Below are 25,560 nucleotides of genomic sequence, written 5' to 3'. Positions count from 1 at the left end.
GGCGCAACCCACATACTCAGCTGTGCTGCTCATCCCACAAATGCATGATCCTTACAAATGGGGCACCGTTTAAAAGGTAAATAAACAGGCTTTCCAACGGTATACAATTTATTGCCAAGAAGCATTGTTACATCAGAGAAATAATCTACCAAACACTCATTTCCGAACTTTTTGTTTGATGTTTATATATATATATATATATTAGTGCTGGGCAACGATTAAAATATTTAATTGCGATTAATCGCATGGATTTTTTGCGATTAATTGTGATTAATCGCATTGTTATGGCAAAGTTCAATAATGAATTCAAAAGTAGTGTATTGCACACTTTTATTTTAAAAGTACTGCTATATGAACAAAAGGGCAATAACATTTGGTTCACGAGATGCAGGTAGCATGTTTTATACTTAATGTGAATATAATTCATACTTTGTTGGCATCTTATTCTGAAATAATTTCCGCTAACTTTCAAAGTCCTTCGCTCGCTCCCGATCTGTGCCGTTTAAATGCGTTTACCGTGAATTTCAGCATATAGGTGCACTAACATTACTGACTATAGGATGTTTGCTGGCTTTTATCCCACTGTTCTTGTCATCCTCTTGTTATGTATATGTATTGTCTCTTGTCTTTCAATAAAAAAAAAAAAATAAATAATAATAATTATAATAAATTTTAAAAATGCGTTAACGCGCGATAAAATAATTGTCGGCGTTAATTAATGAATGCGTTAACGTGAAATTAACGCGTTAACTTGCCCAACACTAATATGTATATATGAAAGTGAAAAAAAAATGAAATCAAATATATTCAAAACGATTCCAGAACTGAATCAAAGTTATATTTAACCCCCAAAAACTTTTCCTTCACTTATTTTTATTTTGAATACATTGTTGTATTTTTCAAAGTTCAAGACCCAAATTTGAACTTTCAGGTTCAATTATTTTTTCAAACGATCAAAACTATTGACCTGGATTTGGCTCCATACATCTCATTTGGTAAATTTTTGCAAAAACCAATGACCAGCAAATGTCTGTTTGTCCGTACCATTGTAGTCTTAGCCTGCCGCCTGCCACTGGTCCCAGCTATGTCGATGCCTGTGTAGTTTCCTTTTAGGGGTTAACTGATCACGGAGATTAAGCACAGGTTTCATTTTGTTTATTTACAGAACACATCAAACAATCCATTGTCAATATACAAATAAATTGTTCACATGTAGCATGTTATACACAGAGGCAGAGTATTGTATGAGATAAGTATGAGGTACAGATAATAGATAACAAATGTGTACATAATCAATGTAAGAATACAAACAGAGCTGTATCGTGGCCGTAGAAGTTGAGGGAATACACTATCATGGTCACCATCGCATATACAATGTCAACGAGCCATCAACTGGGGTCATAAACAGCTTTAGCAGTTTCATCTTGGTCCCAGAGGAAGGTATATTGTAAATGTCACTGACAGATGACTAACGAGGTGTATGTCAAATCCTAAATGCATTTGTGCAATTCGAACACTGAGCGCTTTTCTTTCTTCAAAGAACTTTTAAAACACTAACACAACTGCAGCAGTTCTTCTCTCCATATAGCAGCCTATGGCCCATTTTAAATGAAACTTAAATGTACAAAATCAACGATACCGATATATTTGTGATGCGGAAGTACTGCGGGGCTGTTAATGGTCATGAGCCCCCCTCCCCCCCCCCCCCCAAAGAGGGCAAAATAAAGTTTGGCAACTTTGAGTGGAATGCCACTTGTACCATCTCCTATGCAAAAGTACTGATGTGTTTTTAACCAACTCATGTCAAATCAATATATTATTAGGGTTTCATTCAAATAATTTTCTATGGTTTCTCTCATTGACACACACACACACACACACACACACACACACACACACACACACACACACACACACACACACACACACACACACACACACACACACACACACACACACACACACACACACACACACACACACACACACACACACACACACACACCTCTTAAGAAGAAAAATGATTTAACAGATTCAGAGAAGCCACATACATGCCGTGCATGTACAAATGTCCGTGGTTTAAAAAAATAAACATTTACATTGCATAGATAAAATAGGATAATCCTGTACGAGATGTAGCCTGTCCTTAATCCAAATTATACATGTTGGATGCGCCGCTTTTCTGCATTTTAAACTCCACAACAAATACCTCACGGTGGACAGATGCAGCACAGAGGCGCGTCTACATCGGCTACAACTTTACAGAATGTTAATAGCTTAAATGAAGTTTGTTTTGGTTAAATATTAGAAAAAGATAACATGCAATAAGGTACGGTTTTCTTGATTTGTCCATAAAAATGCAGCCTTTGTGTTATGTGTCATAAAAGAATATATCTAACAGTATAAGACATTACATTTGTGTTGGTTTTATTATAGTTTTGTTGTTTTCTTACTTTACAATTTTACAGGAAAGAAAAATAACAGCAGAGAAGTTATTTACATGTTTCTACTGAAAGATGTAATTAAATGTCCTGGTGCTGGTAAGTGATCATTATGTACGTAATATCCAGTTAATCTCCAGGGAGAACGTCACCATCTTCAGTCTTTACGTTGTGTCCTTTGTTCAGCCTTTCAGTCTTTATTTCTTCTTCCTACTAGTAAAAGTCTGCCCAGGCGACCGGCTCAGTCCCGAGTCAGACCTACTTGCTCTTCTGCGAGCCAATCATCACCTTGGAAACAAAGTTGACGATGGCACTGGCTGGCTGCTCAGGGTCATGCTCTGCAAACAGGTGACACACATTGTCCATGGAAGTGCCAGTTTTCCTCGCCACAAAGCCAAAGATCCTGCAGAGGTGGAGAAAAACACTGTCATCTGCCTCAAAGTGACCAAGTTCCCTTTAAAAATAACTGCTTTAATGCTGCCCTGGTTGCACCAATGTCAAAAATAATCATCATCTACTTACTTTGCTGAATGGCAGCCATCTTTTTTCCACCTGTGAGCAGTGAAGGGAGGATGGTTATTGGCTTTGCAGAACTTTCCAACTGCACGTTCAAAATTAGCAGTGACAATGTGTAAAAAACAAAAACAGGATACATTTTGACATAATAACTGATTTGCCTAACTTTAAATCAGCAATACTCACTTTCTTTCTTGAGGGTCCAATGCACAAAATATGACGGTATTGACATTGTAATGCCTCCTGAAGAACAGCCTAAAAAAAAGACAGGGGGAGTGATTATTGTGAGGAAAAAAAAACCATCTCCGCATGTGTGTATGGTGTGAATATGACTTGCGTGGCACTCACTTCCTCTGGTTGTCAGTGAGGGTGATCCCCTGGGAGGACACCTTGAAGTGAACTACGGTGGAGGTCGGTGGAGGGCTGGAGCTCAGAGACATACTGGTGGCTTTCTGCACCGCCTGGACGCCCGTTAGCGACTCCATCTCCACGGAGCCCAGGTACCACACATTACAGGCTGCGGGAACAAATCAGCAGATTCAAAATACACTCGGATCACGACCGCAAATAACGGTCGAGCAAGTGCCTTCAGTGGCAAGGTCCGTAATAACAGGGCAAGGACAAAACGTGTGGATCCTCGCCACAGAACACTGTTTTTGTGTCATTGCTCTGTCGTGATGTCTATTCAGAGCGAGTGATCTTAGACGCCTGATTACCTGCACCCTGTTTTAGCAACTCGGCCGCGGAGTTGGTGACCGACTGTGAGGTCGTCTCCACAACATCTTCAAGAGGATCTATGAACACAGAAAAGCAAAAAACGTCTCCGTGAACAAAGAAAGTGACTAAACAGGCCAGACAAGCTAAACAGACATATGGGAGGCCACAAAACCTAAATAATGTTTATCTTTTAGATCAGGTCTGTGACTGCGTGTGGAGCACTGACCTCTGTCAGGTATGATGAGTTGGCAGGGCAGGGCCAAGGGGGTGATTGAATGTTGGCAGACCAGCGCGGTTAAGCTTCCTGCAAAACAACAAGATATCAAATCAATACTACAGTGAGATCTCGTGAGGCTTTATTGTCGCATCAATTTCTGTGAGTGAACCACAACATTTCTGATTGTCTGATTGCATTGTTACCGACATATAAATGTGTGCTTTTAGGTTGCAAGAAGTCCACTTTACGATTTTGTAAGATGGGTTTAGCATTAAAATGTCTGTAGATTTAAATAGGAACAGCTTCCTGTTTCAGTGTCAAGTGCACACTGAATTGTTTAAAACAGTATTCTCCCCTGGGCATGTAACACTGTGGAGAAATCGACTAAATGTAGGTTTTAATAATTGAATTCTTCATCATTTGGGGACAAAACTATTTCAAATGTAAATAACACATTTGGTGTCTGAATAATACTTTTTTTGTCTCTGTTAATAACAGTCATTGTTAAGGGAAAGGAGAAGATCATCAATATAGAAGGTGACTCCAAAACTTTGAACGGTAGTGTTTAGATAGCTTTGGATAGCTAAAAAAAAAAAAAATGCAACGACAGGTCAGGGGAGGATGAAAATACCATTAATCTGGTTAAGAAGGACAGATGTAAGCATGTAACAGCAGGCCGTGGATCGAGAGCTAGGTGCATTCCTGTGTCACGTTAAGATGCAGACAACCAGCAGACAGTGGTACAACGCGCTGCACACCAACAGAGGGCAGTGTGGTGTGTGAAGTCCTGCACTTCGTGCGGTGCAGCCAAACAGCCAGGAGGTGTCCCTGTTGCTAACCAGCTGTGAAGGGAGAAGTCTTAACAGAGTAGGTACTCACCAAAATAGGGCTCATTGGGGCAACCCTTCAACCGCACTCCTTTCTGTGTGCACTCAATCAGGAAGTGGCGCACCAATTCATTGGCTAGATCGCCCCCTGCTTGCAAAAAGCACAGAGAGAAGAGACAGAAAGAGATAACAGCAGATGATCAATTCGTTTTAATAGTCTGCGGTCTGTTTGAGCAAAACTGTCCTCCGTCGTACACCCTAGATTTACTCTGACCTAAATAACGGCCCCGAGCATTTATCTCAGTGCAGCATGTAATTTCCCCCGCCCCGAAGAGTAACCCAAAACATGTTAAATCGCTACATTCAGCCTCCCCGGAGATTAATGGGATTAGGATTCAACAGAAGCGCCTGCGAGGGGGCAGGAGGAGTTTACGTGAGGAATGTCTCGACACAAAGGCTCGGAGAAAGGCCCCGCTCCTTAAGGTGGGTTGAGTTTCACACTTCTGAGGAGCCACAATGCTCTAAGCCGAAAGTGTGGAGAAGGGCCGCGTCGCGACGTCACCGCACACACAGGTGCCCGTTGGACTGCGTAAGGGTGAAGGCAAACAAAAGGACAGGTGTGAGTGGGCGGTGAAATTAAAGGGTCGGGCGCCGGGGTGGGCCGGTCCAGGAAGAGCATCCTCGATGGAATATAGTAAACATTTCCAACTCGTTTCTGATACACACAGTGTGTGATTTAATGTCCTCTGGCCCCTTCTCTGAATAACAAAAACATGATGTGTAAATCGTCACTCAGTCAGCCTTTGTTTTCATGTTGAAACATGGCCAGAGAATGTTTGGCCAGATTCCTAGAGAGACGTTGTTTTATTTCTAAAAAAATAAAAAATCCTTCCCTGATTTCCTGAATATGCTAAACAAACACACTACCATTTTGACCCCAGTCCCTGGATGTGTTACGTCCATATCAGACAGAGTTATGTGGGGCAGACCGCTTCCCAGGAGAAGGCTCTGGGATCAGAGTTGGCTTATGGACCAGGCACATCTTTTGTTAGGGGCTGAAACATTAGCTGAACAACAGGCTATCAGGGCAAAATGGGGTCTGTTCGGCTTCGATGATGCCCGGGAGAGAAACGCGGCGACGAGCTCTCACACACACACACACACACACACACACACACACAAAACACACTCTCATATTCCAGCATGAAGGTGAGCACAGTGGGGCTGTAACTGTAGACGGCTTTGTGTGCGATTGTGCGATGGCTGATTCCCAGGGAATCTGTACTACCGGACCAATCTGTGACGGGATATCTTCTTCATGATAACAGAAAGAGTCATTAACTTTATCTTTCTGCAGACTCTGTAGGCATGTAGATATTTTTAAATTTTGTCAGAGAAAGGTTAGTCGCTTCCCCCTAGCTTCCAGTCTTTATGCTAAGCTAGGCTAACCGCATCCTGCCTTCAGCTCTATACTTAACACACGCTGGTTTCTATCTTCTCATTGGAAGCCAGCAAATACGTGTATTTTTCCAAAACATTATTTCAAAGAGAAAAAAAATTCAGAAAAGATACACAAACAATGAACCTGGGTCTTATTTTCAAACCAAATTTGTATAAACCAACCATTCCCATCAAAAGTTACCGTACCTTTCTTGGTTTGTTGGAGGACTGAGGGCGGAGGAGTAGCCACCTTCATCGCCAGCCCATAAGCCCCCCTGAAGGAATGGCTGTCCCGCACGATGAAGCAACCCGGCTCCTTGTCCTTCAGGACCAAAATGGCTGAGTGAAGAGAAACATCATTGTGAGTCGGCTCTGTAGCTCTGTGAAAAGTTTCCTTTCTTTTATTACTTTGGCACAGACGTGGACACTGGAAGCGTACCTTGATCCCTTGAGATATCTGCCTTGTACCAGAATTTTGATGTGTCCTGCACAAATTTTACAGTAACCTGCTTGCCAGCCAGCACATCTGGAAAACAGAATTATTACGCAAAATAATCAGTACATGCTTCATTTGTGTGGGGGTTATCAAGCCATGTGACAGCAGTGATGGCGTTAGCTTCGTAAGGGGGGGGGGGGGGGGGCGCGGCTCACCTGGCAGAGGTGAAGCTGTGCCCAGCGTCTGGGCTGAGAGGTCTGGCAAAACGTTGGGGAAGGGAATACTCAGGGAGCTCCCACTGTGTGGACTCGAGAACCCGCTGAGGGCCGGAGACGCCGTTCCCAGCGAATGCTCCCCATCGGACGCCCTCTTCTTCTCAGGCAGAAGCGGGGGCTGCATCTGGAGCAGCTGTGACTGGCTCCGCCCGTTTACGGAGGTCAAAAGTTCCCTGTCCGTGCCTCCGTTTCCCAGCAGATTGGAGGCGGCGTTGAGACAGTCCGCGCCGTACCCGACACCCGGGTGGTCCTGCTCGTCGAAGCTTTGGGCTGGACTGCGGCTGAGAACGTAGCGAGCCGTGCAGTTCCGCTGGCTGCTCCGAGGAGAGCTGTGGGCGTTGGGGGCCGGGTGGATGTGGGGGTGGTGCAAGGGAGGAGAGTGGTGGCCATAGTCCAGTGGCATGGAGTGCGGCGGCGGTTGTCTGGTCGAGGGATAGCTGCTCAGAGACGAGTGGCGGGTCAGGACGGGATGCTCTGGCCAGGACTGGCTCGTGGAGGAACTTTGAATAACAGAAAAAAATAAAAGGTAATAAACATATAGTATATTGACATAAGTCAAGTTTGCATTCTAATGTGGAACAAAGTTCAACTAAATATTCCAGGAAAATCTGCAAAGGAAAATGCAAATTAATGAGCGTTTCCATCCACTATTGTTTTTGAGAATATTAGGAGCCGGGCGATAAAGTTGGTGGCACTTTCATCAGGTGCTATCAAAACTATTGAAGAAGAAGATAACTAAGAGGAAGAGCGCCAGTCAAATCTCAAATTAAAACCTGGAAAATGTGAAAGAAATATTGCATTTATGTTTATTTCATGTATTCCTTTGAGGAACATTACAGTCTCTCCACACAGATCAGATGTCCCAATCGGCCGTCTCTTTACTGTCGGGTGACCTTTAAGTCACATGCTTCATTATTCATTCGCTAGGTCTGCTTCCACTGCACTTTCTCACATTTTGTTTTTATTAATACACCAAACCATTCCACCTGAGCCACGAGTAAAAACGTGCAATATTTCCCCCAAATTTCTAGCGTTTCCACTCGTCTTAAAAACGTGAAGAATTCTGCATGTAAACATGCAAGTAGGTTGGGCCTCATTGTTTACATCACTGGGGTTAGCTCTGAAGCAGATGACTTGCAGATTGTACAGTAATTCATGTAAAAGTGCTGCAAATACTCTCGATCCCACTGGAAATCAACACCAGTCTGAAGTTTCTTTGGGAAATTCTATCCTCTGGCACTAAAAACAATGTTCGGTGAAGCTTAAAGGTTCTGCGTAGGGCAGATCTGTACCTGTCTGTCCACGGAAGGGTCCCAACAATAGAGGCAGAGTGTGTAGCACTTAGCGTCCTGTGGCAGTTGATGGAGGAGTCTGGTAAACCGTCGCCTCCAACATGACTGATCATCTCTGAATATCCTCGGGGTTCTGTGTACGAGAAAACAAAACCAGAAATACAAATTCAAGCACATTTATAGATCACATTCACGTCGTCAAGCGCTGGTTTTGTTTTCATAATGCTGAATTCAATGAAAAGGAACGCAAATACATTGAATCTAAAACAAAAATCAAACCAAAACAAATGAAAATCAGCTGGCTGTAACGAGCAGAACTGTGAGATATGGCAGCAAGTCCCTCGGGGAGAGCTCTGGGTTCTTTCCAGTAACAAACAATCAATATTGGAGTTGAAATTAAATAAAAACTGTCCGCATGGCCATCAATCCACATAAAACCACTCACCAATTACCCTCTGCCACAACCCACCGAGTCAACAAATCAGACTCCGTTGCAGCTAGAAATTAAAAGCCCTCTGACACAATTATCTAAAAGCTTTTATTTCAAATCAGCCAAAGCCTGGAGCCACCGACGGCTCCGGACCTGGCTTCTCTCTGGGTTACTCTCACAGGAATGAGAGGTGCAAAGCGGAAAGAGTTGCTTTTTTTCTTATTGTCCCCATTTCCCTTCTGTGTGCACGGAGACACTTTCATGGGGGGGGAAGAAAAGTGTTGTTTTTTTTGTGCCGTGCCTCCTGACCCACAGTAACCATGGAGATCTGGCGAGACTGAATGTGGCGATTCTTTCCCGGGTGTCTGAGGTAGCGAGAGGCACAGCAGGGACGCCAGCCTGCTCCCAGGCCCTCCAGCCTTTAGACTAACTCTAGATCCATGGAAACAAGTCCACAGGAGGTCAAAGTAGAGTGGAAATGAAAGTATGTGTGTTGTTCCTGAACATGTGCAATCTTGTGCATCTGTGACAACACTGATCCCAAAACATGCCAAATAAAACACAGCTAACTTAAAGCTGCTTAATACGAGATTGGAAGCATTTCTATTTCCTCTCAAAGGCTCTCAACATGGCGACGGCTGAGCCGGCGGCTCGCGGCTAACAGTGCTAACAGCGCTAACAGCATTAACGGTGCAAACTACGGCTAAAGTGCCGACAGACCTAGCAGTGTTTATCTAAGGGAAAGGCGGTCGGTCGGGACGGCGCTATCAGCTGTATTTGATTAAAATTATTTTTGATTTAATTTGAATTATTTAAACGGCTTGGGACACAACATATACTTCTTTTAATGTTTTCTCCACTACTTCTATGATCAAAAAATCCCTAAACAATAAAAAAAACATGAAAGGATCTTCTGACAATCTTATAGCCAGGGTGTGTTCGACCTCATACAAAAAGAAAAAAAAGGCTCAGTTTTAATCTTTACATCAACACTGTTATGTCTAAAAAAATGTTTTAAAAAAATCCCTCCAGACCGTGACCACACAGACATTCTCCAAAAAACCAAACATGCAGGGCACAGACTGGTTAGGAATCTCCCTCCTTTCAACATTTATGAGACGTCTTTGTTCTCGGGCCTCAAGTCTCGAAACCTCTCAAAATTCCACAAACAACAATGTCATTATTATCAGGTAAAGCCAGAGGGACCTGAAATAGCGACGCTCTAATGAGATAGTGGATCCACACACATGCAGTCGCAGGGCAGACATGAAAGAAGACTCTTGCAATTAGCTCCTACTCACTGCCTGCATTTTTGTCACTCACTATCTCTAATTGGTTGAATGGAAAAACACAAGCTGACGTTAAGAGCGTTTGCACAAAGAAAAACAGTCTTAATGGGTTGTGTTTAGTTCTTCGCAGCAACTTGGTCAACTGTTTGTCTTCCTATGATAAAGTGCCTCAAATCCATAGGCTCAGAAAAAGGTCAAAAGATCCATATTTTTAGATCACAATGGACTGACATTTCTGGTTTTTATATATACACACCGTGAAATTATACGGGGAATTGTTTTCTATACCACGGTTCTGTTTTCCAGCGTCTATTCTCGAACACTGACCACTTTTCTTCCCTCGGCTTGAAGAATCTCCATAATAGATTCATACGTTTGAGCTCAGTTGGCGTTTAGTAGAGATTTGCACCCACCGTGGTCCGTTCTGTAGCCTCCATAAGACTGCATGCTGGGAGATGGCGTTTGCCTGAGGTGAGTCAATTCCGACATATTTTTCACTGTAAAAAAAACAAAACACAAAGGAGACGAGGACGGGAACATTTAATTAAACGGGACAAAGAAAGCTGATCGCAAAGCACCTGCAAACTCCGTCACTTACCATAAGGTGTTGGCGGAGAGATGGGGAAGGCGGGAGTGGGCGGAGCCATGTCACTCCCAGCCTCGACCCCGCTGTCCATCTCCGGGCCCTGGGCCCTGTAGTCCGCACTGTCGGTCCTGTACAACATGGGGTGCTGCAGGCAAACAACACACACTTACAAACATGTAACCAACCAGAACAGAACAGAACGATCCATGAGGTGGGAAGGGGCTCGTTGCACACTGTGCTCACGTGCTGCACTTACCTGGGACTGTGGCACGCAGGGGGAGTACTTCCGCTGGCCCCTGTACTCCTCCGTCACACCCCACCCTGAGGAACAGAAGCCCGGTTGATCCGTGACATCACTTCCTTGGAGACTCAGGATCCGTGTGACGCCCGACTGGACAGCTGGATACACACAAGTAGACAGCAGCAACCCGATCATTAATATTAGCAGGTAAACAGGCATCGCTGACTTCAGGGAAGCAAAGTACATTTAAAAAAAATAATACTGACATAAAAAATACCAGCGCTCCAACCGTTGGTACCTTTTAGTATTACTTCCTCTAGTCGGTACTATTGAATACCGACTTTGACGGCAACTCTCTGTAAAAGGTTTGGGAATGATGATATTTGAATTAAGCCCATAAAGCCCATAAAGTGACCATGGGGCTACTGCCTACAACCATGTTTTGAGAGGACAGCTGAGGAATGCCAGGAGGTCTGGCTGGTGGGAGCGTGCGTGTGTGTGTGTGTGGTGGGGGGGGTCAATGTTGTGACAACTCTGAAGAGTGTTGCCACTCAGCACCAGGGTGTTAATTTGAGCCCTCCCAGCGAGCTCCGACCTCTCAGCCCTAAAGAATGCTAATGGTGCAGAGGGGCTAATGCCGGGGATCATTACTCACTGAGTCTGGGTGACACTGACATACATACTTGTCCGTGTTCTTTTTTTTCCCTTTCTCTTTCATTAAATGCATCAGCGTACTAGAGGCACGAGAAACATTCGAGCAATGGGTCTGAATGGTGGGAGACCTTCTTTCTCTCCAATGACACACTTTCACCGCTATCTTTTCTGTCACCTAATATACCCTGAAGAGTAGAGTCGGGCAATATGAGGATAAACACAGTAATGTGAGGCAACATAGATTTGGCCATTTCCCCTGAGGCGGCTCTACTTTGAGGTCCCTAGTTGTGTCGGGTTGTTGCAAATCAATGAGCAGGATGACTTTAAGGCTATATTGACAAAAAAATATTCCCATATGGTTAACTTAGCTAGACATTATTTCTCACTTGAATTTTAAATGTACTTTATTATAATATGGTGTTATAAAAGTACATACACTAACATACGAATCGATCCACAACGCTCATCCATACTAAAGAGGACTCGTACACTGCGACATTCAAGTGCAGCAGGAATGAGTCCTAAAGCCTGGAAATGAGTTCCGGTTCCCTCGTCTCAAAGTCAAAGTGTTTTCGGTTTGATGCCTAAAATAAGGTCTGTGTTTAGCACAAGCTTAAGAGATTTTTTCCATTTTGTTCCACGAATTAAAATATGTCAGTAAATTATGTCAGTAAATACTCTCGTGAATTTTGAAGCTTTTACATGTCCTAAAAAAAGCTAGCTGTGGCTAAATGCGACCGCGGTGTAGTTCGTTTCTAGCCTAGCGTTAGCTTATTACTTGCTGCACGAAAAGTATAAGCATCAAAAACTTGTGTTTGCCACAGAGCTTATATTCTGCAATAATCCAAAAATCCAATGGAAAAATCCCATTGGCTCTTTAGAGAGGACACCAAGGCTCTGGGGTTGACATACAAACATATGACGTCCCTGCAGCACTCTATTTGATCCAACATCATAAAAAAAGCACAATAATTCATCAAGTGAATACTGATATTAACATATAAGATATAAAGAAGATGAAGAACTTTGCGATGCACCAAATTCTCCTGCAAGCTTTACTTTTAGAGCATCCCCGACCTTCCTGAACATGTCCCCTCTCATCAGTTGCTCGATGTCAGTCCCAGCCCCCCTGACACATCATAAATACTGTAATACTTCCTCCTCTATCTCCATCTTCTCTGTTTCTTTCCTTCTTTACAGTAAAAACAATAACAAGATGGGAGGCGTGGTGCAATGACGTGACGAGACGGGCAGGAAAAGCGTGACTGGTCTCGTTACACGGATACTGTAACTTGCGCCACTCAATATAATCCAACCAGCCTTCCCTCGCGATAAATCACTTCATGCTGCAACGCAGCCAGGCAGAGTGACTCTGAGCAAACGGATAAAAGTCGACATTAACAACAATCCCGTACTTCCTGCCGGTTATCTGCCAATGAGCAAAACAAGTTATTGCCTTTGGCGTTTGTTTCTTGGAATGACGCTTCTCTGTGCTTGATATGCACAGACAGGTATGCCTTTGGATGCGAATGGAAAAAGCATTGCCTCCGGCCTCACTTGTTCCTCTCTTGGAAATTCCTCAGGCCTCCCCATCTTGTGCCCCCCTGCAACCACATGCACGGTGTGATTCAAACACACGTTTCATTGCATCTAGTGTGAATGTTCAAGCCAATAGTACCAAACCTGATAACCTGTAGGAGTGAGCCAAACCTGAAAAGGGTCTATTCTCTGTAGCATCGGAGAGAAAGGCATTTTGCAATCTTGCTCATTTCTACGAAATTGTACAGCTTGTTGGTAGAAGCGCACACGCAGTGACTGAAACAGTGTTTTAAGATCATAGAATAGCCTCCCGGGATCTGTCCCGGAATCAGTTTCAACATGAACAAAGTGGAAACTATTACTTGGTGGATGTTTACTACGTTGCATAACCTCCGTCTGCGCGACAGACACAACAACAACAACAACAACAACAACAGTCAAATGAGAAAACGTATATAAGAACGCATCACCGCTAAGAGCTGGACAGACGGAAGTGTGACGAACGCGGGACGACGAAACAGAGAGCATCTATTAGAGATGACTAACGTCTAATGAAAGAGCTAAGCAGTGGGACGGTCTGAGGGAAACACTGTGATTTAGTAAATATCCGTGCGCCTCAGAATGCAATCATCTACCAATCAAACACAGAGAGACGGCGATGTTCAGAGAGGTCGGTGACAGCTGCTCTCCCTCTCTCCGTGTACCGTACTGATCCTCCACTCAGATAGCTGCACAGACAAGTCTGGACGGCGCTCTCCCCCCCAAGATTCGCACTGAAAACATCTGAAAAGCTGGCAACAGCCCTGCTATTTCTGCCACTAAAACACGTGAGGTGGGAGAGGGGGAGGAGGAGTGCTTTTGTGAAGTTAACTCTGTCGTTGAAGGGAGGAGAAAGGCAGATGCTGTTGGAGAGGGCCGTTTGGAAATGCTCCGAGCACGTTAATTAAAGCTGTTGATTATGTTTATTAGATGGTTCTAGCAAAAACATCTCCTCTGGTTTCATAATGGCCCGACACACATGTTTCACATGTGTTTCACGACCGCGCTTCCACACCACATCATCATCACCACCACCACCACCACCACCACCACACCCAGACTGTCTTACCTGTCTGCTGTGTGTTTTTCAGGGCTGTTGCGGCGTTATTATCGCTGAATCTGAGATCGATGCCGTTCGGGCACTTGGAGACCGAGCCGTTCGTGCGCGTCCCGCCGTTCCTCTTGAGGGAGCCGCTGTGGCTGGGAACCGGCACAAATGTGGGATCCAGGTCCATGATCAGCTGGTTGAGCTGGTCGATGGAGTTATCGATGTCCATCGTCAGGGACTTGAACTCCTCGTCACGCTGGTGGTGGTTGTTGTTGTTGTTGTTGACCGTTGCCTGCTCCTTGTGCGGCGGCGCGCTCCTCAGAGCGTCCGTCGTCATGTCCCTTGCGGGGCCCTGGGGCTCAGTGGGCAGGCCGGCCTTGGGTGAACTGCTCCCTTGCTTGTTCCCTGGGTACCTCTCTGCGTCGTTCCCGTCCTCGGGCATGTAGATAAACTGCTGCGCGGCGACCAACTGCTGCTGGCGGACCCAGGACTGCGTGGAATAGCTGCCCTGCCTGTAGACGTGCTGCTTGGCCGTGGGAGCACTGCTGGGATTAGCGGAGGCCACGGAGTTGCTCCTGGAGCTCAGGCAGCCCCTTCCGGCCTCAGCGTAGGCCCTCTCGAACTCCTCCGTGGGAGGGGGTGCCGGGTGGTGGAGGTGGTGCTGGATTTGGCTCTGCTGCTGCTGCTGCTCCTCTCCTCCGGGACTCCCGAAGCCGTCCGACAGCAGGGAGTTCTGGCTGCTCTTGTGGCAGGAGGACGACAAGGTCCCTAAGCTGTCCACGCTGTGCAGATCGTGACCCGTGATGACCTCATCGTCCAGGATGTCCGTTTCCCTCTCTCGGGGTCTGGGGTCTCCGTTGGTGTGCACTTGCGCCGGGACTATCTGCTGGATGACCACTCTGGGCCCTTGATCACCCATCTCCCCCAGTAAGGGGTCCTCGAGACCGAAGCCACTTAAAAGGCGCTTCAGCTGGACCTTTTCCTGCTGGCTGGGGCCCTGGTTAGGCCGGATGGTGGTGGTGTTGGTGGTGGTAGTGGTGGTGATGTTGGTGGCAGGGGCAGGTGCGGGTCTGTCTGCCCACAGAGAAGTGCTGGACAGGCCCGAGTCACTGCTGACGGAGAGGGCGTGGTCGCTGTGGTCGGGGCTGGAGGTGGCGGAGGTGGTGCGGGCCCCTCTGCCCAGCGTCGCCTCTCCTCCGCCGGGGCTTCTCTTGTTCGCCGCTTTGTCCCGGGTTAGGCCTTGAGAGCGGGGCGCTGCAAAAATAGAAGAGACGCAAGCGCTTCATACGGTCAGCTGGCATGGGCACACGAACACAGAAGAGACACACACAGACAGCAGCGGGGGGGACTCACGCAGACGAACACAAGCGGCACAAAAACCACACTCCGTCAGCATGCACAGTCCTGTCAGCCCACAAAAACTCCCGTCATTCAGAATCTGTTCTGGACAAAGCTCAATCACACCTCACCTGACGAAGACAACATTCCAGACAATACAGAGCAAACATCAAGACTGCAAATAACTAGGATAATAACACATTGACAGAGAAGAAACATGTGAATCAACATGTGGAGCAGATCACCTAATTAGGATGTGTCAGAACAAAAATCACCCAAAATGTTTATATCCCTCTTTTTGAGATTCTAATCAGAGTTTATTCCAAAGACATTCCACTCATTCTGCCCTGACAACTCCCCACCAGTCTTCGAGGTGAACTGCCACGGTGCTAGTGTATGCAGCGCGCGCCGCAGACAAAAGGGGTTTTTCTCATGCTCGGGTTATATAATAGATGTTAAGTTCTTCAGGCGGCTGTGGATCCTCAGCGTCTGACCCCTTGCATTCCTCACCCTGCCGTGATTGAGCCACCCTACTCTCGCTCGCCTGCCCCTTGACCCCCCCTCAGCATATGTCCAAACAACCTCCTTCATCACTTTTGCAAGTAAGAGTCGAATCCATCACAGAATTTAAAAAAAACAACAAAAATCAAGTCGAGCCTTTTACTTACGCAAAACGAGGGCCGGAGGAGAAGTGTGCCTCGCTGTCACTCTCTCCTCAACAATAGAGAGCTAGAACATGACTCCTGCGATTCTCCCTCAATGTGCCGCCTTAAGTACTTGCCTTTCAGTCAAACCATGACTGGAGGATCTGAATACCAGACACGCATGATAAAAGCTCCCTCCTCCTCTCCAAAAGCTGCTGTATGTATGGCTTGCCCCCCCCCCCCTTCCATTGCTCACATGCTAGTTGAACCTGCATCCGGCCTTGAGCAGCATCGGCTCAGGCCTCCATGCAGGTCAGTTCCGCCTGGGAGTTTTCCCCAACAAATCCCTCTTGTAACATTCCTACTGGCAAGGTGCAAGCAGCTTTCGAGACAGATGTTTCCCCCTTTTCCCCCCTCAATGCAGGCCCCTCTTCATCTCACTCTCTCACCTCTGTCATCGTGCTGCCTCCCTTTTTCCTTTCCCTCCCCCTCGCGGCCACCCATCTGTCTCAAGAAGCAGAAAAAAAAAGAAAAAAATCTCTTACCTCCGCTTCCACTGCCAGGTAAGCACACAAGACAATCCCAGTCTCGGGGAAAACAAAACTCGCAGGGGAGAAGAGGCAACGCAGGCACACGAGAGCGGACATGGCTTTTAACCAGCAGATAATGGTAAGGGGTCAAATCAAGAGAGCACCAAGAAGTTGGCCCCTTGCTTTCTTCCTCTGCTGAGAAGGTGACAGTGCTTGCACTCCACGCAATGGGGGGGGGGGCCTTGAGATCTCCAAATAAGGGCAGAGGAATGTAAACAAGTGAGGCGGGGCTTAGGTGTGGAGGCGGGCTGGAGGAGAGCCGTAACTCGACCTCTTGTCCTACATTAGGGGACTACCCCACTGGGGAGAGACGGGAGGAGAGAAGAAAAGAAAAGAAAAGAAAAGAAAGAAAGAAAGAAAGGGCGGGCAGCCTGGAGAGGATCAGAGAGACCACATTCCTGCAGCTTCAGACTTTTCTTTACTCTGTAAAAAGACACGTTTTAATTAAAGCAATCCCTGCCTTCTACTTGAAGCTCGGAGAAGCAGAAGCCGAGTTGTTTTTCCTCTCCCTCTTTGTGTGTCATGAAATTGCACGCCTGCCGTTCTCATGAACAATATCGGCGAGAAACAGATGTGCCCGAAACTCAATTGTGGGGTTCGGCGATTGTAAAAAAGAAGCTGTTTCACCTATCGGGATTACACTCCCGTTGCATGGTTAACCGAGTGTGTTCCCGACTTAAGAAAATCAGTCAAACCCTTTATATCCAGCATTCATCATGTTGGCTGTTGTGGTGTGGCCAGTCCCTGAATAATCCACCAATTACAGTGCAGAGAGCGGTGAAACCAGAACCGTTCCTCAAGCTGCTCTCACAGGAGGAGGTCTGGTTGTGTATGGATATGCAATTACCCAACCCAGTCCCATTCCTTCTCAGTTACTACCTACTATCCCGCGCCTTCTGAATGCCACAACCGTGAGTCGAAAAGCAATAATGATGATCATCCGCCCAGAGCTTCTACACGTGCCTCTTGTGCGTAGACTGCAGAATAAACACTCATATGGAGGGTAAGCTCCATTGTGGAGGAGTTAAACTGTGTTAAACGTTTTCTCACATACCCCTGGTGGTGTCTTGCCATGCAGACATTTTGAGATACGTCAATAGCACGAAGGTAAATAAACATTAGAAAACCACAAAGCATTTCCTTGCAGAAGCAACATCTCAGTTAATCTGGGTAATCCAAAGATTTAGGTTGTTTTCTCAATTATTTTTTTGCAACTTTTCTTACATTTCAAGTAAAGTGTGTGGTATGACACGGGCAGCACAATACTTGTATACGGGAGCTGGGTTGCAGCTAATCAGTTGCTCGGTACGGTTTTTTTCATTAACAGCAGCAGTACAGTTGTCCTCGGTTGGAGGGTTTTCTTTAATGACCTCTTGAAAAAGGAAATGGCCATTTTTATGACTAACTGTCTTTGTGGTCCCAAAATATTAGATTATGTTGGACCGTGAATTGGTGGTCTTAGTCTGGTCTGATTAAGTCCCCCGTTTCTTTTTTTGCATTTTCTATTCTATTGTATGATTGAGATATTAGATTAGTTTGTGGCTGTGAACAGTCTTCTATGGAGTTACATTCTACCAGAGAAAATTAAAACTCCCTATGAAAACCGATGAGAGAACGATCCAGGCCTGGTTCTGGAAAGACGACGCAATGCATTGAGGCGGCAGCAGAAAGCAGAGAACCAGATATCACAAGCTGTCTGCATGGCTACACACTGCCAGAGGTAGGAAGAAAACAAAAAATCCAAGCGAGCAATTACCATTCAGCAATTCTGGGTTTTAATATTCACTATCGGATATTCATTTCCGCAGCCGGCAGCTGTGTGGCCGAGCTTACACAAAGACGGCAACCTACAGTCAACTTAAGTAAACAAGCTTTCTGGAAAAAGCAATCCTTTAAAACTCAACGCTTCATTCACACGTGGGGATAAGCACACAGTCTCAGCGGTGGTTGGAGGGAAGCCATTGAAGTAAATGAGGTTGTCTTTTCACAACCGTAGCACTGCAGTGGCAAGCGTCCTTCAGACTTCCTCCTCCCGACCGGCCCCTGAGTGACAGCCTCTCGGAGTCAAACTGGGCCTGCCGGAGGACTGCTGGTAAGTAGATGCAGAATTCCAACAAAGCTCCCAGTCTCCCGTCTCAGATGTAGTGTTTACATGAGAAAGCAAGGCTGGGGGGGGGGGGGAATCCTCCTTTGTTAATATCTGTGCTCGGCTTTGATGATTTCTTAAATGTGAGTGTTTAGCTCTTTCATTGCATTCCCAGAGGTGTGCATAAAGTTATATATGGACGTGTTGGGGTATTTTAAATGAAAAATGAAAAAAAAAAAAAAAAAGCCAGCTCATTTTCATCAAGCTGAAAGTCGCTTATAAAAACACTCAATGAATCCTGGGAAAGGGTGGATCTGTGTTATAAAGCTACTACCACGTCGCTCTATTCTGGGAGGTTGTTGTGAATTCTGTGGTTGAGTGGAGAGCAGCAACCGCAGCGAGGACGGGACGTCCCAACAGGGTGGCTCAGAGTGTGAGTCTATGTGTGTGTGTCTGTGCAGGCGTTACTAAGAGTGTGTATATGTGTGTGTGTGTGGGATGGTTAAAGCATGCCTATTCATTTGATGAAACAACAAAAAATAACTTGAGAACCGATTGCTCTTCCTCCGAACCCAGCATACATACAACAACACTCCTCCCTGTCCCTCACGCAGAAACAACACTGCCCATCGCACAGCAACCTGAAGGTAAAGTTCAGCTTCCTGTCCTTCCCTCGCTACAATAAAAGCCTCGTCTCCACAGGGCCCGCCCGCCTGGGTTGCAAGTCCCGCTTGTGAGCAATAACTCCCGCTAGCGCCGCTTGCAACGCAAACTAAGTTAGTGGTGACTGTGCGCGCATGTTAATGCGATCACACTGCAGCACAGGACCCGTCACGCTGCATGTTAATTCCCTGAGAGGAAAAGAGAGCTTGTGTGTGTGTGTGTGTGTACAGTGGAAAAGTAATATTTAATGTCTAAATAACCCCCTTTGCATACTTCTTCCCTTCATAAAACAGCCATTGATATTTTGATTCATTAGGCAGACCATAGCTTTGTCAGAAAGTCTTGTGAGTCATGTGGTGACTGATGCAGCGTTATAACTGTACCTTCACCGTCACAGATGTTCTGGTAGGAGTCCCAGCGGATAAGAGGATCTGCTGTGTTGTAGTCCACGATAACATCTGCCCCGTTTTGCCACCTGTCGGCACCTGGACCCAAAAATAACACATTTGTTTATACTGCATCTAGATGTTGAAAGGAGAGTCGTATTTATAAAATAATAGTTTTTTAAACACATATGTATGGATTAAACAAACCATACAGATTGTGTTAATTCGTGAGCTGTGTTTTTCTGCTAAGCTAAGCTAGCTCTTGCCTGTAGCTTCATATTTACTGTACAGACATGTGATATCTTCATCCCACTCTCGGCAAGAAAGCTACCAAGCGAAACTATTCCTTTAAAAATAGCCTTAGCACATCATGGGACAATGGGTTTATTCTTCCACCCCTGATGCTGTAGATCGAAATCATATCTACATCCATGTTGGGGTGGTGGGCAAAAATATCACACTTTTGATCAAATGACCATCACATGCCCCCCCCCCCCCCCCACAAGAAAATAGCAGATGTATACAACACATGCTGCACATACACAGACCCGCACCACATAGTTTCCCTCCTGTGGGGCTCTGGGGCAGCACATGCTGTGCTTCTGTACCTCTCTGTCAGCACACACTTCACACTACATTTCCCCTCTGCAACATTCCACGTCCCTTCTCACCAGGGGGCAGAGGGGGAGGCCCGGAGCACAGGACAACGGGAAGGGGAACACGGAGAAAGGCTCCGTGTCTGCTTTTCCAACTACCTCTCCCTGTCGCAACTACCGAGAATAAAACCCACAAAGAGCTGGGAACCTACCGGGGATCTTCTCCGGTCCCTCGGAGAACATCAGCTCCACTTTACCATAATCTGCAAATCTGGGATCTGGAACGTAAGCACACAGGAATGCCGTTAGTGTGGCCATTCATTCAGAAGCGGGAGGATGAATGGTGTTGTCTGCCAATAGGATTCTCTCACGTAACATGTTTGGGAAAACAAGATTATTGGTCTCAAAGAACAAAGTCTAAATTAAGTCCAGACCGAGCCCTGCAGATGCTGCGTGGAGCGGAGGGGTCGCCGTAAACTAGCGGCGGCACGTTGAGACCTGCTCTCTGTTTTGTTTTTTTCTACCTTTGTTGGCAGTCTCCATGTCCTCTTTTTCAAACATCAGGTTGTAGCCCTGCACTGCTCCCGTGTGGAACTGCAGCCGGAAAACAACTTCCCGCTCTGAAGTTACGTCACTCTTGTGATAGCATTTAACCTGCAAAAGAAAATACAAAATGAACATTGTGATTGCTACAGTAAATACTGATGGCAGAAACTCCCCCTACCATGATGTCTCCTTTCAGAAGCTGGGCAGGCTCCAGGGTGATGCACACACGGCCTCTGTGGCCTGGACCAATGTGACTGGAACAAAAACAACAGTGAGTCAAGTGAGCCAGAGTCGGGAAGCGATCACAGATATTTACAGAAAGCAGTAGCTCTGAATGAAAATCAAGCATTGAAGTCAGTTAAACAGAAGGTTGCTTTGATGTGCTCCAATATTCTCTGAAGTAAACAAATTACCGTACCACATGTGTAAGCTACTTACTAGATCCCGGATGAATACACGGTTTGCATTCCCTGGTAAACCCTGATGTACGGGCGACATACTGAAACGAAACAAAAGTACTTAAAGTTACAAGTGCACTGATAGCATGACCTTAAGTAGCATGTTGGACAAGATACTCATGAGTACCTTCTCAGATTGTTTTGCACAGAAAGTGTGATAAGCTGCTGTTGTGAGAAAGGGGTTTCAGCTACATGACGTGACGTAAAAAACACCTCTGTTGTTTTTCGGTGAAATTTGTAAAAACAGCAATTTACATGCACACACGGTTCCCATGGGTTTACTCCTCAGCTCTGTTTATGCAAAGTGCCTCTTCCTGTCTGAGCATGCACGCGTGTTGGAAAAAGAGAACGATATAAAGAAGAGATAAGTCGCCGTCTTGTTTACTGCTCCAGCTCTGATGTGGTCGTGTCTGGGTTCTTTTTACGCCGCCATGGTGGCAGCGACTGCACATTTTCATTGGGAGTCGCAGCTGTGTGTAGTGGTAAACAATGAGAGTTTAACCTCCGGTGGCGTCGAAGTTTGGGATCCCGTGAAGGATGACGCAGTGCAGGAACAGGGGCGAGGCGTTGATCTTCATGGATCCACTCAGAAGGCTGTTGAGGATCCAAACATACCTGACACGAAAGGACAAAAGGTGGACGTAAATAATACACAGGACTATTGTAGCTATTCCAACAACGAAATACTAAACATTCAAGGGTATCACATTTGCTGTTATATGGACAGTCCAAAATGTGTCAAATAGTCTTGCTCACTTTTTTAAAATCACATATTTACTCATGTTTTTTGGTACAGAAATCAACTCTGAACCCGTATCAAGACATTTTAAAGGATATCCAGCCAAAATAATATGGGCTCATCTGGCCGTGTTGTTAGACACTAGTTGAGCCATTCCGTGTGAGCGTTGATGATTCACAGTGGTACACAGGGTTAGGATTACACCAAGTCCCCATGGGCTCCCATTCTCATAACAATGATCCACAACGACGGGCTTTTCAGTGAAAAGATATCGACCAAACAGCACCGGGACATGCAAAGTTTCGTGGTGAATCAGGTGGTTCTGGGGGCATGAATGTGTTTGGATGTGGGTCAACAAAGCACCAACTCAAACAACACGCGGATAGACGCATGCTGCTTATGTAGAAAGGGCGCATTCGTCTTTTGTTTTTTTGAGGTCTTACCGTTTCTGCGAAGGCGTCATCAGAGCGGAGACCTTATCATCGTAGTATTTCCTCATGGCGAAGCGGTCCAACGCCTGATCAGCACTTTGAGGGAGACAGTGAGGCACATTAAACACTTTAGGTAATTATGACTCAGGAGAGAGATTACACTCTGCTGCTCTGTAATTGAACGGCGTTAACCCCGACTTAAATTGGGACGACACACACACACACACAAACACAAACACACTGCATACACATGCATAATGGACAAGAGTGAAAGTAAGCGGAGAGACAGGGGATTCCAGCAGAGAGGAAGAGAATGCCAGCCTTAAGTAAACACGGAGGGGGAGAGGAGGACAGAGAGAGGCCAGAGTGTGTGCACAGCTCTGCTATTCAGACCGACCTAAAACCAACAAGCTCCGGAGCCTTTTCACCACAGCTCTGTTTCTCTCTCCCTCTCCCTCTGCCTCTGCCTCCCCCCCCATGCATCTATTCCATTGTAAATCTGCCTCATTGTTTTCCTATCTCTTCCTCTACCTCTTTTTGCCCTCCGTCTTTCACATTCGCCCTACCGACCGGGTCTTCCCCAGCGGGACACAAACGCAGAGGCTAAATCGAAGGCCGATGTGTGCTCTTGCCACAATGACTGGTGTGTGCAGAGAGGATCTACATAGCGGCGTAACAGCAGGCCGCCTCTCCTAATGTTTGCTGCATTCTTTCACTTCGGGGCTTGGACAATAACAATGGCTTTAAAAAGAACATCGGAATCAGTTTTCTTCGTGATGAATAGAATTTCATGAAGCCGACACTGTGGCCAGAAGCTATTACAGTAACCAACATGTTTCCAAGCTGAATCATGGAATTCAACACGGGGGTGATTCATGGCTTGTGGGTTAGGGTTCATGGATTGTGCAGTTTCCTTTTTTGAATTTGAGAGAAGTGACTTTTCTTTTGACTCACTCTCTGAATCACCGCGAGCCTAAAATCAAAGCAGGTAAATAAATCAGCCGCGGTTAGGTAATGACATTTCTTGTTGGTCTTCGGGAGCTGTTGTGGGTTGTTCGCTGCGACAGCGAGTGGGCGCAATCATATTAGGATCAATCCTGACTTCCAAGGAAATTCATAGTAACCCAGCATGAACAATGTGACACACAGTGGTGGTTACCTGGCTGACACGTCGGTAAAATGCACAAAGGATGAAATGACGACGCCGATTCGACCCTTGCCGCCCTGAAGACACAAGAGAGGACGGGGAACAGATTCACTACACGTGCGCACTTTTCTCAGTCTCCATCCTACATAAACAAACCATTTTCTGTCAAATGTATCGGTTATTTCACATGACACAAATACGTATCTCTGTATGTTCGAAGTGGGCGTGGCTAATTTAGAAAAAGGCAGTCACATATTTCCGTCCACCAATCAGGATTTAGCAATTTCCGAACCAGAATATGATGTCGCGTGAAATACACGTGAAATACTAAATACGTTTTCAGGGGTTTTAACACTTAAAAAAAAGAGAGATTGGATGCTCACCCTGCAGTGTATAACCACCACGTGGAGGGGGTCGGCATTGAGCCAGCTCTCCATGGCCTTACAGATGGTGCAGATCTTATCCAGAGGTGGAGCATGCATGTCCGGCCAGCCCGTATCTAGAGTCTTAAAACACATCCCTCACTGTGTAAACAGACACAGTAGCACTCTATACAGCTATGCATTACCAATCAATAGTATACCGTTTACTGTGGCTGGTTAGACAGAGCCGATCAAAGAGGATGAACAGAGAGCTATTCTGCCATTGAAATGAATTGTACCGGTTCTTTTCCAAGCTGATGGATATTGATATACTCATCCTGCTAGGATATTATAAACTGTATTTTACAGATGACACAGTAAATGTGAACTCACCTTCGGGTTCATTTTAGTGAGATCGTGTCTTTTCTCCGACAGGTTGATAATCTAAAGAGAACACACAACACAGCCAGTGATTTATAGAGTCGTCTCTTAGATCACTGCATTCTGCCTACATAATCATGAGTGAAAGATGCACTATGTGCTCTGAGATCAATACGCTCGCATCAATATCCATCGACCCCTACATCAATGTTTGCACTTTGACACCTGGGCTCACTTCAAGGTGAGGTGGCGAGCGGCACGCGGGTGAGCACTGACCAGGTAATTGTCTGCATGCTTGGACTTGAGCATTCGCGTGACATCCTTCAGGTTGTGGGAGTAGATCTCCTCCGTGCAGCCCCGGGGGAAGGACACGGCGATGATGCGCTCCGTGATGTACGTCAGGTCGAGTTCGTATCCCTCCTCCATGCTGAATCTCGGGACTTCCTGTTGAAAATACCCAAGCAGAGACACGGGTGACTCAGGCCCTGCAATAACCTCACACCGTTCCCACTTAAAGCAGGTGACTTTGCTCCAGTCAATATTTGGCGGTCAAAGTCCTCCGCTTTAGTCATTGTGTCCGCAGAAATCTTTAGAGATCGACCTCAATTCCAGATTGTATGACAGAGGGTGTCCTGTTTGCACAGAAACGGTCAATAGTATGAGTCACAATCACTTTACTGGTTGAAACAAAACAACATAAATCAAGAGCTTTTTTTAACATGTGAGAGATTAGTGCCACTTATCTCCACTGCAAAAAGATATACAGTGCAGTGGTAGCCCCCCCCCCCCCTCCCAGTCAGTCGGAGCAACATCGACAAAGACAGAAAAAAAACTTTTAAACAATTCCGGATAGAACCAGTTGCTGTAAATCCCTGGGTGATGGCGTGTCCCTGTGACCTCATGGCACTTCCTGCACTGGTGGTCCGGAGGGAGAGCCTGTCTCACCCCACCACAACCACAGACACATCCCTTAGTCTCTTATCTAGTCATCTCTGTGTGCTCTGTGCTGGTTGTCAGCCCAAGAATAGCAAAGTGTTGCCTGCGGCTGTCACTAGTGCCGACGCCATTCCTCGATTCAACTATAGATCAAAAAAACAAATTGTTTTTTCAGCGATCATTTTTATAATCCCTGACAAAACGCGATATAAAATGTATTATATATTATAATATATATATATATTATACTATAATCATACTATATAATAC

The 25,560-nt window shown here is 45.8% G+C and overlaps 1 protein-coding gene across 1 annotated transcript in view; it reads right to left on the bottom strand.

Moving 5' to 3' along the window:
• Window positions 1-1,160: 1,160 nt before the first annotated feature.
• LOC142956718 (tensin-3-like) overlaps window positions 1,161-25,560 on the bottom strand; it is a 30,966-nt gene continuing 6,566 nt past the window's right edge. Inside the window, exons 2-27 of the mRNA XM_076098448.1 lie at window positions 24,631-24,798; window positions 24,367-24,417; window positions 23,995-24,117; window positions 23,624-23,688; window positions 22,477-22,560; window positions 21,797-21,909; window positions 21,275-21,335; window positions 21,015-21,090; window positions 20,815-20,944; window positions 20,503-20,568; window positions 19,692-19,793; window positions 14,009-15,241; window positions 10,723-10,865; window positions 10,479-10,611; window positions 10,294-10,377; window positions 8,162-8,294; window positions 6,810-7,369; window positions 6,598-6,684; window positions 6,366-6,497; window positions 4,771-4,866; window positions 3,901-3,978; window positions 3,674-3,751; window positions 3,306-3,474; window positions 3,144-3,212; window positions 2,964-2,993; window positions 1,161-2,844 (exon numbers count right to left, since the gene is read on the bottom strand). Coding sequence (XP_075954563.1) covers window positions 2,700-2,844; window positions 2,964-2,993; window positions 3,144-3,212; window positions 3,306-3,474; window positions 3,674-3,751; window positions 3,901-3,978; window positions 4,771-4,866; window positions 6,366-6,497; window positions 6,598-6,684; window positions 6,810-7,369; window positions 8,162-8,294; window positions 10,294-10,377; window positions 10,479-10,611; window positions 10,723-10,865; window positions 14,009-15,241; window positions 19,692-19,793; window positions 20,503-20,568; window positions 20,815-20,944; window positions 21,015-21,090; window positions 21,275-21,335; window positions 21,797-21,909; window positions 22,477-22,560; window positions 23,624-23,688; window positions 23,995-24,117; window positions 24,367-24,417; window positions 24,631-24,780 — 4,191 coding nt within the window. The 5' untranslated portion in view covers window positions 24,781-24,798 and the 3' untranslated portion in view covers window positions 1,161-2,699. The remainder of the gene's footprint in view (window positions 2,845-2,963; window positions 2,994-3,143; window positions 3,213-3,305; window positions 3,475-3,673; window positions 3,752-3,900; window positions 3,979-4,770; window positions 4,867-6,365; window positions 6,498-6,597; window positions 6,685-6,809; window positions 7,370-8,161; window positions 8,295-10,293; window positions 10,378-10,478; window positions 10,612-10,722; window positions 10,866-14,008; window positions 15,242-19,691; window positions 19,794-20,502; window positions 20,569-20,814; window positions 20,945-21,014; window positions 21,091-21,274; window positions 21,336-21,796; window positions 21,910-22,476; window positions 22,561-23,623; window positions 23,689-23,994; window positions 24,118-24,366; window positions 24,418-24,630; window positions 24,799-25,560) is intronic.

This window comes from Anarhichas minor, unplaced genomic scaffold (assembly GCF_050575085.1).
Source record: "Anarhichas minor isolate MPS153535 unplaced genomic scaffold, ASM5057508v1 ptg000024l, whole genome shotgun sequence".
In the NCBI taxonomy this organism is placed as follows: Eukaryota; Metazoa; Chordata; class Actinopteri; order Perciformes; family Anarhichadidae; genus Anarhichas; species Anarhichas minor.
The sequence above is the reverse complement of the archived record's forward strand: the minus strand, read 5'-3'. Positions and strand labels throughout refer to the sequence as shown.